At 42.8% G+C, this 12,500-nt stretch overlaps 1 protein-coding gene across 1 annotated transcript in view; it reads right to left on the reverse strand.

The window, feature by feature from the left end:
• LOC108412025 (netrin-G2) overlaps positions 1-12,500 on the reverse strand; it is a 124,515-nt gene that overhangs the window by 79,139 nt on the left and 32,876 nt on the right. The window contains exon 3 of the mRNA XM_017683874.2: positions 1,955-2,598. Coding sequence (XP_017539363.1) covers positions 1,955-2,598 — 644 coding nt within the window. The remainder of the gene's footprint in view (positions 1-1,954; positions 2,599-12,500) is intronic.

Consider the following 12,500-nt stretch of genomic DNA (forward strand, 5'->3'; position numbering starts at 1 on the left):
ATCCCTTAGAGGCATGAGCAATTAGCATTACTGTAGCGGTATTTTTGAAGGCATAGCTTTAATAATCACCGTTCGCCACTGATCTGCTCAGGCTGTACGAAAAGGTTTGATCATCATTAATCTGACTTCTGACCCTGAGCTCGTTTAGGCAGTTAATTGGGCTTCGCTTCCTCGAAGAGACTGAAATTAGGCTCAATCCTGAAAGCGAGTCGCCTACGACCAAATCATGCTTAAGAATGGGCTAAAATCGCGGAGTGTATGCCTCACGTTAAACCTTCGGTGTGGGTAAGAAGGGTCCAGCCCCCCGTTTCTCTAGTCGCTGCTCTTTATACGTCCAGGGTGCACATCAAGCAAAACAGTCTAGCTAACAAAGCGCTATCGTTAGCAAACAGAACTGTTTTCCTTTTGTAAGAGATGCTATTTTCTCTTCTATGTGCTTAACTGGAGTTTTTTAGCCATGCTAACTTGCTTTACATCTGCTGTACCTGCTCCTTCGCCCCCTCCTTGAGCTCAGCCTTCATGAGGCGTTGGACTAGTTTTGAATTTTGTTCCCACCCAATAGCACAGAATTTCTCATGGTTATCGGCCACGCAAGACTAACTTAATCCTAGCGATAGTGCAATGTTCTCAAGCCCTTTCTGTCCTACTGTTCTCTAAACTGATGATTTGCCAGTCTAGAGAAGCTCCAGAATGAGTTTGATTTCTATGCACTGATACAATTAGGCTCAGTTCAGATCACGGTTTGTGAAGCAATTCAAGACAAAGTCCCAAAGCAGCTTTACAGAGATCCCGGTCCAGACCCACAATGAGCAAACCGAGGGAAACCAGCAGAAGGAAATGCTCCATGGTTTCTTCTCCAGATATTTACACACTTTAACATCACCTTTCTAAAAATTTACTGGCTGGCAAACACTCGTCGGTCATTGGGGTGTCTCCCGGATCTCTCCTCTGATCCCAGTGCCTCCGTTTAATCTTCCCTGCAAACTGGTCCTAGTTGTATCCTATCTATACTATCGGAGTGGCCCTGAGGATGATGCGCTCCTCTTTAGAGTCTTGGTTCTTCTGTGTTTTCTTACTCATGCTCTCAGGGAGTTTACCCTGCTGAGTCTTGGTTCCTTTCAGTGTTTCTTCTTCACATTCTTAGAGTTTTCCTTCTCACTGGTGATGCTTATTAAGGGCCTACAACCACATTATTCTGCTTTGGGACAATGAATGTTGGGAAAAAGTGGTATACAAAAAAATTGAAACTGAAAAGCTACAAAAGAATGCAAGACGATGAAACCTTGAGAGGCGTCAAGACAAATGGGGAACCCATAGTACACTGTCAGAAATAAACATACTAAATTGTCACTGGGGCATTGCCCCTCTCGTCACTGGGGTGGTAGCCTCCAAGGTATATCTCAGTACCTTTAGTCAGGGAACATAACTGAACCATAATCCACTGAAATATTTTCTAAGCTGTATTGACTCTACACACCCGCCTCGCCTCCAAGCTTTTATTCGACTGTTCTGTTTTAAAACATTTGGTTATGAAAAGGTACAAATACGAACTTTTCACCTGGGAAAAACTAATTTAAGGTTCTCAACCTTAAAATCACTGTTGTACTGTTGAGGGTACATTTACATTGTTTGTACCTTGATGAAAGAAAAATGTACCTGAACATTTCGGTTTGAGACAATTCTATCTTTTAAAAATCCAGGTGCTAGATCAATGGTCACAAGCCCTCCTCTGAAGATCTACCTTCCTGCAGGACCTAACCCAAATCAGAGAAGGACATCTGAAGGCAATGATCAGATCAGGTGGGGTTGATTTGGGGTTGGAGGTAAATTCTGCAGGAAGGTAGGTGCCCAAGTGTTGATCAGTGCACTAGATGTTCAAACATATAGTGATTAGTGTTTGTATATAGGGGCTCGAGCCTGAGTCAAGACACAGGGTCAGTGTTGCTATTCTTACCTTGCTGGCACCTCAATATTGGAGATGGCGTAGAAGTACTTGAGCAGGTTGTCCCTCTGCACGTACGTCCCGCCGAGCGCGGGCCTCAACAGCCGAAGCCGCAGGTCGGTGAAGGTGAAGAAGTCACGCAAGCCCTTCATGCTCTCCATGCGTGTGTACAAGCCGTCCATGTTGACCAACCTGGGCCCAGCGAAGATAGCAAAACGTGGCCGCACCTCGAAGCGGACCACCTTGTCGTTCTTGGAGCCCACCCAGCGGGAGTACAGCTCGGTGCAGATGACCCGTGTGACATTGGCTGCCATCAGGTCCTGCACACGTCTGGGCGGCATGGTGAACGCCTCCATGCAGTCGTCGGCGTAGTACTGGTAGGGCTGCCACGTGCGGCCGTAGTTCAGGGACTTCTCCAGTACCATGACGGTGGGCCGGCCGTACTCAAATGTGATCTGGATGTCGTCGGTCAGCTCCAGGCTCTTGTTCCACGACAAAGTGATGTTGGCAAGCAGTGGCTCGGGATAACGGCTCCACGTGACCGTCTGCCAGTAGGTTATAAGGCCACCACGCTCGCGATCCTGCATCAGCTGGGGAGGATGGGCCAGGTCTGGATTTGACGCATCGCATTCGTCACTGCACAGGTATGGATTCTCCTGGAGAGAGAGAGAGAGATTGGAGGTCAGTTAGCCCCCTACTCTCTAAGCTTACTGTTCAGTTATTCATCTTAGGAAAACAAACAACAATGGACTGAATACACTCCGATTATCAATTAAGACTGAGGTGTTTATGCACACTCTACTCAAAAATCTGATAAATCTTTGTTTACATGCTCACTACAAGTAATCCAATCCAAAATGACGCACATGCATAGAGAACCACTAGAGTAAACGTTACCATGACAGCGAACATCACGTGAGTCCAGTCAGTGAGTGAGATGAGCAGCAGTGAGCAGTGATTGTGTTTTTAATTACTTTAAAATGACGTCAGACTCAGGAAAACGTGCTTCACGTGTCCTTATTAAAGAAGGCCGAGAGGAAGACGTCGTGTTCTGAGACGCATAAGTTGGACGTCCGTCCCACCGCCGTCTTTTAAAGATCAAAGCATTAACTTCTCCTCTGCAGACCAGATTCTGCTCCGCCGTGTTGAACAACATAAACTCTCACTATGACGCGACGCACATGCAGAACGGACTTAAACTTTCCGATAGGGAAGGTAATCAGATACAGGCGTTCACACAGATATTATTCTTCTATTTAATGGATTATTTACAGGATTACCCACCTTGTTCAATCAGGTTGAAGTGTGTACATGGACACATTCCATTCCAATTGAGCTATTAGTCAGATTATTAATGGATTACTAGGCTGCATGTAAATATGGCTAATGTTAACAATGTTATATGCACATGCAGTCTAAACATATTGTACAAAAAATTTACTGGTTACCACAACAAACTCAGTCAACATAGCTTTGGGCAGGTATGTACTTACTTAAGATGTGTTTTGCACTTACCAGTCAAATATTTCTCTGAAGTGATTTTACTTTATATTACAAACACAAAACTTACACCTTGTTTTAAAAGGCTAAGAAAAATGCACCTGCCATAATTGAGACATCAGGCCCGCAGTATCAGAAGCATACAGGCTGAACACACCAGTGAGAGTTCATTTAGCAATCAGGAAGAGGCGGCAGGGATGCTTTCCACCGCAAAATGCTTTCTAACAAAATCCCAGTCATGTAGCTTGTGCTACACTGTCAGAGACGCTGCTCTTATGTGTCTCTGTTCAGCTTCTGCACTGAGCAGTTCAGGTTGGAGTCACTGCTGTGTGCGGAGAGCAGCGTTCAGCTTCATAACTGTATTAATATTCCTAATTCTGAAATATTAGGCTGGTATACCGCATTATAAAGCTGCAAGGACTTCGCAAGTCATCTTAAAATGCAGGACTTTTAAAGCAGTCTTGTGATAAAACATTAATGTAGTACACAGAAAAACATCTTAGATTTAAGTGAGGAAGACACATGTTTTAAAATATTCCTGCAGCTGAATCTTCTAGCAACAAATACCACAGCTGTTTAGTAGCGAGAACGATGATGTCCAAACTGGAACACCCTGGAAAATAACGCGGCTTTTCTAATATACTGCCAAGGCTGAGGGTCATGAATATGCAAAACGTGCAAAGTCTGCCTGGATGCAAAAGCGCAATATATGATCACAATGTGTTTGAAATTAACGATCAATCTACGAAGGCTGCAGTTAAACCTGCTTTAAAAGGAGACAAAAGAGAAAATGAAAGTTCAGTGAAGAGACAGCGGCCCCTAGTGGCCATTCCACTAGGAGAATGGAAACCCACTCTGATATTTCTGATTATTATAATCCTAAAATATTTTTTCTCTCATCATTTAAACTGGACACTGTTGACTCTCTCTGTGAAAGATTTTGGGACTCTGTGTTGAGCTGCTAGTGACCAATGAGGGGTAAAAGAAGCCGTGCTGAGATGAACCAGACAGGCTGCAGCTTTATTCATATCAAACAATCCTGCACAACTGACACAATGAACAAACGACAACAACATTTATTTGTATAGTGCTTTTTACAAGAGTTTTGTCTCAGAGCAGCTTTACAGAAAAGCAGTTTAGGAAGCAGGAAATAAAAAAATAAGAGAAAATGAAAAGGATGGATTGATGTATCTACCCATGTATAGATGTAAGGAAACTGAATCTGGGTCTAAACACCCACTCCTACCCCCTCACCCCCCATGAGCTAGCCAGAGGCGACAGTCACGAGGAAAAACCTCTATAATCTACAATAGGATGCATTCATATTCTATAATCGCAATGTATGAGAGGAAACCAGGCTCAAGGGAGGAACCCATCCTCCTCTGCTCGACCCCAGATGAAGAGAGAATGACAGAGCTAATGAGATTTTACGACGAGATGCAACAAAGAAGCTTAGAGCTTGAACATCACCCAGAAATATTCTGATTAATCCAGGGGGACGTGACGTGAAGTTCAGAGGTTCTCAGTCAAACTGAGAGTTCATGATCATTAAAAGCAGCATTTAAACCCAATAAAAACACTTCTAACTCAGCTGAGGGAGCTCCAAAACAGATGGACAGAGCATACTGTAGCTCCTATTAGAGGAGTTAATAACTTTTATTCCACTGCACCAAAAAAAAAAAGGTTTCAGAACAGTAACGCGGACTGTAAGCGGCACATCACGGCGCTTTCACACAGATATCTGACCCAGAGAGTTTAAGCACTGACCTCAATATCCGTCTAACCTCTTTGTTGACACTCTGGCTTTGTCTCCATTCAAATGTTTCCCAAATAATGTGCGCATGAGCAAAATTTTGGCAGAAACAAAGCGAATTAAATTGTGTTTTCGCTAGTTACGTAAAGAAGCAAGAAAGCTTTCCTCAGGTTTTACTGAAGTAAAATCACCTTTACAGCCATTTCTGGTCTTTTTGAGGCTGCACTGTTTGAAGCTCAGCGACAGCCCAAATAATGAGGGCTGAAATCTGAAAGCTGTGCCACCCCGGCGACGTACCAGACAATTGTGGGAGCCATTTTTCAATTGAGTTTTGGAGCTTGGCACTTCGGGAGAGTCGAAAGCAACCTTCCGAAAGCTACGCGCCACAACGGGACTGTCTACAGGACCAATTATTTCAATTTCTCATTCGCAGCTTGATGGCATGGTCAATTCAAGAAACGCTTTCTCTTCACTCTTTCACACTTTGTTTTTGGCCTTATTCTAACTTTTCCACCTCGTCCTAGCGGAAGACTCTTTTTGCGATATCTGGCTGTTTTTTCAAACTTCTGTCTTTTTCCATTCACATTTTCAAAAATTCACCAAAAAATTGGTGGTTGAAGAGTCTCAACAGCACGTTTCCAGCACTCCTGCTGATTTGTGGCCGCTAGCTGCTCAAATTGTAGTAAGTAAAGAGGAATATGCGATTTCTGTATATATATATATATTTGTTGTGTTCACCCGCACCTCAGTAAGTGAGAGACTCTCGGTAAGGAGAGAGCCGTGAATGGGTGGGGGACGGAGCGCACAGCTCAAGCTCTGCCAAGGGATGTGAGGGAAACAAGCGATGGAAGAAGGACGTCAACGGTGCCGGCCACGAGAGGCCTGAAGGTAATGAGAGAGTCCCAAGTTCTGCAGCCCCCCCCCCCCCGTTCTGCAGTGAGACCGCTCCACTCTACCTCACGTTTGATCCGGGTGGACGAGCTGTGAGCAGGAGGCGGTGACGAGGAGGCGGAGCAACAAGCTGGAACGTGAACCTATTAATGTGGCCTCACTGCAGGCAGGAGGCGGGGCTCGGGACTCACGTGCTGTCCCCCTCTTACTCGCGGTGTTCCTCTCCCCGCCATCCTCGTTGGGCTTTGTCCCCGCTCGGAGCTTGTGCCCCGCTTTCCTGCCGGTTCTGGTGGCCGCCATCTGGACCCCCATCAAATGCAGGAAATCAGGACAGAATTAAAAGAAGAAAAAGAAAAGCAGTTTGCACTGTTACATGCACACCTTCTTATTTAGAAAGGCATGTTGTGCATTTTATTTGCATGTATCTCTATGTGCATTTAATATCTTGAATATAGTGGGTGTTATTAAAGCTTTAATTCCCTGTCTCAGTTATTAAAACGGTGCCGGTCTGGTTGCACTTACTGGTTGTGTCACCTGACTTTTCAGACTAATTTAAATTTAAGCCGGTATTTACTTAGAAACGTTTGTCCTTGAAACGTAGTTTATATTTACATTTTATCATGAAAAAAAAGAAAATGATAATAATCCTGAGGTCATTCCACTTGATATGGTAAACTCAACCGTTCTAACCACAACTGAAAAATCACATTATTTAAATTTGTGAAGGGGCTACTGACCTTGGCATTGCACCATGAAGGTCGCTTGGGTTCCTCTTTATGATGCAGAACCTTTGCCTGTTTTTCATAAAAACATGTCAAATGAAACTTCTTTGTTTTTGGTCTGACTACTGAGAAAGTTAAAACTTGCAGACAAATGTTTTTCAGTGAGTTGAGCACTTATAAAGTTGCCATATTGTGCATTTATTTTTTTTTCCTATTACATTTTAAAGCTTTCAACATTAATTCATGCCAAACTATTTTTTTAGGGTTTTATAACTAAACTACCTTTTTTTGATTGTTTACTTTATCAACATATGACTAGATGTTAGCACCACCCGACATTTTTAGATCTTGGGCAAAAAGAAGCTAAAATGAATTTTATATGGATGCACTGAAAACTGTTTCACATAAAAGGGGTATTGAATCATTTGATACACATCATGTATTTATAAAATGATTTTTTGGGGGGAAAATAATGGATTTCACCCACATACCACACAACAGAATGCATCCAGTTTGAGACTAAAACTGCCACAAAAATTTCGGTACAGTTTCAGGGCTCTGTGTAGCGCTTGGAGCTGCCATGCTTTAATCAATGAAAGTCTAATTCCATTAAAAAGACTCACTGATTCAATTTTACCATCTCAGTGAATCAGCAATAATTATGTGGCAATTTACATGTTGATGATGATGTATATTTAAATTCTCCTCCTGCTCTCGCTTACAGTGAGAAGTGGAGCCGGCTGGACGTGTTCAGGCATTAAACCCCCGCAGCCAAACTGCTTTTTAAGTGAAAGTAAGTTAACACGTCCTCTACTGGGAACAAATCAAAACATGGCCATTTTTGCACATTTTACTGCACAATTTCTATTTATGTACTAAGTTTTAATCGGAAAAAGATAAAACATAAAATATAAAATGTGCCATAACCTTTGCACACATTTCGTTTTATTATTTTTCCCCTTCATGTTACATTTAGCAAACGAACAGTTTAGTGTGCGTTAAAATGTGACGATGTGTGTTCACACTTCTTTAATATAACGTAATCAACACGACAGGGAATTTGACCAGGGGTGCCCAAACTTTTGCATACAGTTGTGCAACACTGTGAATGGTTTTCAGGCTTTGTTTTGCAACGGTTTTAAGCTTTTTAGTTTTCTCAATTTAAATTTGCTGAAAAAACTATAAATCCTGCCTTCCGCCCGAAGACTGCTGGGATAGGCTCCAGCACCCCCCCGCGACCCTGACGGAGAAGCGGCTTAGAAAATGGATGGATGGATGGATGGAACTATAAATAAGAAATATTAGTCAATTTCTATCAAATGTTATTTAGCCCTGTTCATTTTTGATCCTGAGCTGGAAATGAAGTAATCCATTAAAAGAAAGAGGTGACTGGCCTCCCAACTTTCTTTAAGCACATTAAGCCACACTGACAGTGTAGAGTCTCTATAATTATCTCTATATAATTATAAGGGGGTCCTCATTTGCCCCCCCCCCCCCCTTTTTTTTTTCTTTCTTTCTTCCTTTTTTTTTTTTTTTTTAAAACCTCTGTTATTAGTCAAAACAATCAGCAGATTGTTTGATCACTGATTTGATGGACGGTGCCGGCTCTGGTGGGGTCAGTGCTTTTGTGCAGAGGGTGTCGTTGTTGTTTAGATTAGATTGAGGAAGACGAAAGCTGCACGGTCAGCAGTCCTTTACTGAGGTTTGTGTCAGAGACCAGCATCAATACACCTGATCTCATCTGAGCTCTCTCACACACTCACACACACACTCACACACACACACACACACACACACACACACTCACACACTCACACACACACTCACACACACACACACACACACACACACACACACACACACACACACACACACTCTCTCACTCTCACGCTCTCTCGCTCTCTCTCTCTCGCTCTCTCTCTCTCGCTCTCTCTCTGCATCCTCTCTGCGCATTAGACTATGAGCAAAAGTGGAGTCTTCAACAAAAATGTGTTTGACATTAAATCTGAGGGTTATTGAACATCCAGCAGAGCTTGAATGAAAAATATGATGTAAATATGATAAAACAGCTTAAAAAGCACTGATCAGACCTCTGGGAGCTGTGTGGGTGTGGCTAAAGAGCTGCTTGATTGACAGCTCTCTGTCCACACTCCTAGCCTGCTCCCCCCCTCATACATTACATGTGATGCAAACTGGACAAAAAAGCCGCGGATGGACGGACAGATGAATGAAGGAAAGGATGAACAAACGGTATTAGTGTGTGGATAAACGAATAAGCAGACGACAGGTGGGCTAGGCTGCTAGCTTCTGGTTACGCTGGATTAACTTTAGCTCACTAAGCTTCTCTCACTATGAGACTGTTTGGTGTGGGCTTGGCAAGAGACGTCAGCCATCTGATTGGTCGGAGGAATGCTCATGTAAGCATTACCCAAGATTAGGACCACCCAGTTTACAGCAAGCAGAAATGTAGTGAAATTTATTGGTCATTTAATGGTCACTGGATGATTGTTGAGCATTACAAGGGTCTTCAGTAACACTTTATTTGAAGGCTTCCTACATAAGGACTTCATAACACGTGTATAAGGATTGTAAAATGGGTTTATAAAGTGATACGTGAGTATTGACGGTCAGCTTACGTCAGTAATTTGATCACAAATACTCAAAAGTACACAAAAAAGTATGAAGTAGATGATGGTATACCAAACCTAAACTGGGGTGACAGACATTAGTTCCAGTTATAACACTGCTGTGAAGCATCATTACCAACTACCAGAACTGATAAGGCAGAGGCCCAGTTAAGAAGGACGTATCTCAGTTCTAGGGCTGGTTTGAACAGCGTTTTATAGGCTTTGGGTCTTGCTGGTGTTTCCAGTCGCGTATCTGAACACTCACCGAGGCTCATTCTCAACACCAGCCTTAAAAACAATCGCATAACTCAACATCATTTCAAGTGCGTTCAGGTATTTAGAGCGTTTGTGATTTGGAGCAGTTACACGTTCATGCAGCACTGACTGGGTCTCCGCTCACTCAGGCAGCAGCGATGATGCAGAAGAAAGTTTAAGACGTAAATCTTAACATCTCTGCTTAGTGACGTTTTTCATCGGTTTAGCTGAAGGGAGCAAAGTTCATATCCCACCGCAAACTTAATTAGTTAACCAAGTTCAATTAAACCGCAAGTGACCGAACTTTAATAGAGCGTAAACCTCTAATTTTGTATGTTCTCAGCAGGACATATCGCTGCTGTCGGAAGAAAAGCCCCCATCTCTACCCGTAGTTCTATACATTGTGTGTACATTTCATGATGAATGGACCAAAAGAAATGACCTAAAACTACTTGGAAAGACGTCTGGTTCCATTGACTTGCATTAAAAGCTTGTTAAAAGTTTGTTGCTAGACCAAGCCAGACCAAGAGCTACCCTGATATCTCCTTCCATCTCCTTCTCCCAGCCCCACGAGGGATAAACGAGTACTTTTAGTGTAGGGGGCAGTGTGGACGTTCAGCCTTTAGCTAATGTCCCCTGGATTTAACAGCTGAACGTGGTTGTAGCCCGATGCATCCATTGTTAAGTAACTGCCACTTTTATTTGCTCGTTTTATTTTTTTTCTGTTTTTTCCGGCGATTGCTATTTTTTAAGATTATGGTCAAAATATAATCATCGCTGTCCAATAAAAACCATGTATCTCCACTTTTGTTGATTTCTATTTTTCTGCATCTTTTCAACACGCTAGCACTCCTTCATGATGTGTGAAGATGATGCTTGGGCAAATTAAAATGCTTCAAAATCACTTGGAATGAAGCCTCTTTACATCAACGTCCATGGAAAGGTAAGTGTTTTTGTCTCGTCCCGCCAAGTTACTATTTTGGAGATACTTGTTTTTCTTTGGCCAGCGTTGATCTATAATATAACGTGTCTGAGACATTTTGGAACAACGTGCAGTTTGCAGTGGGTACTACAGCTAAGTGAGCGCCAGAGGAACATCACTAGTCGCTGCTAACGAATTCTACAGAGAAACAGATGAACTGTAGTCAGAAAGTGCATCAACAGTACCGTCCAAATGTCCCGAGACCACCCTTTATTTATTCACTTTCCAGTCAAAATAGCCGTGAATTACAGGGTATACATTTAAGATACTCCACTTTAGATATTCCATCCTAACAACCACCTGGAAGACCTGGTCGACACCAAAACCACCCCCATCAGATAAACAGCGCTTAAAGCTTTGATCTCTGAGAGAGAGGAGAACATCAAGCTGCATCAGATCTGAAAACATCCACAGGCGTTTCTGTCCATCCTTCCACTGGGAGAAGACCACTCAGTGCTGTGGGTCTGAAAGGACGTGTAGCTGATCAAGAAGAACCTCACTGAGAAAAGGAGACGACACATCAAACAAAGAAGCTGGACGATGGACTGACTGGCCCAGAGTCCAGACCTCAGCACCACTGAATGGGTTTGATTACTTCAGAAAATCTAACCAGCTTCTAAGACTGAGCTTTGGAGGCGTCTCTGCAGATTCGCTTGAGGAACTGAAAGCTGGAATAAAGGTTAATAAACACACTAAAGAGTGAAAAATCTGATGTATAATTAGCTGCTGAGGTGTTGGAGAAATCTTCTGTTGGCTAAATGAAGGTGCTCTCTGACTTTTGCAGAGTACAGAAACGGGAAAGATAATAATATCATAATTACACACACTGAACGCTTATTTTCACATCCATACTGTGCCAGTCTTCACATAAAAGCAAAAACAGAATAACATGCCCCACACACACACACACACACACACACACACACACACACACACACACACACACACACACACACACAAGAGCAGCTTGTTACAGCGCTTTGCGTCTTGGGAAATAAATCATTTGATTTATAAAGACAGGAAGATAGAAAAATAAAAAATAAATAAAAGGAAAGATGAAACAAAGCATGAGTAGCGAGACGCGGGAGGGAAAGAGGGAGAACATGAAGAGAAGAGATCTAACTGGGTGGTAAAACCACAAAGCAGGCGCGAGTCTCTCGTTTTCTTGGGCAGGATTCATTACTCCCTCTCTCGGCCTGCTCCAGGCCTCCCTCCCTTTCATAGCTCTGCTCATTCACCATTCACTGTCACCGCCGCACATGCAGAACAGCTCAAGATCCACCCGCTGCCAGGACGTCCTTCCAGCCACCCGTGCCGTGTTTTGGGTTTTAGCTTTATAGACACTGTGAATGGCGTATCAGTCACTGAGGCTTTTTAACCAAGCGTGTCCCGTGACTACGAACGAGCAGAGCATCCGTCTTCTGTGTTCTAGGAGCTGCTCCAGCTTTCAGGCTGTGCTCTATTACAGCCGCCTAGCCGACCACAGTCCTCACACAACGAGATGAAGTTTGAGCTGTTCTGACTCCACATGTTAGATCTGCACTCATCTCACACAGAAAGCCTACTGAGTGCTTTCCTTCCCTGTACTTAACCAGTTATCCATCCATCCATCCATCCATCCATCCATCTATCTATTAATTATTCCATCTATCTATCTATCTATCTATCTATCTATCTATCTATCTATCTATTAATTATTCTATCTATCTATCTATTAATTATTCTATCTATCTATCTATCTATCTATCTATCTATCTATCTATCTATTAATTATTCTATCTATCTATCTATCTATCTATCTATCTATCTATCTATCTATTTATCTATT

Source organism: Pygocentrus nattereri, chromosome 16 (genome assembly GCF_015220715.1).
Source record: "Pygocentrus nattereri isolate fPygNat1 chromosome 16, fPygNat1.pri, whole genome shotgun sequence".
In the NCBI taxonomy this organism is placed as follows: domain Eukaryota; kingdom Metazoa; phylum Chordata; class Actinopteri; order Characiformes; family Serrasalmidae; genus Pygocentrus; species Pygocentrus nattereri.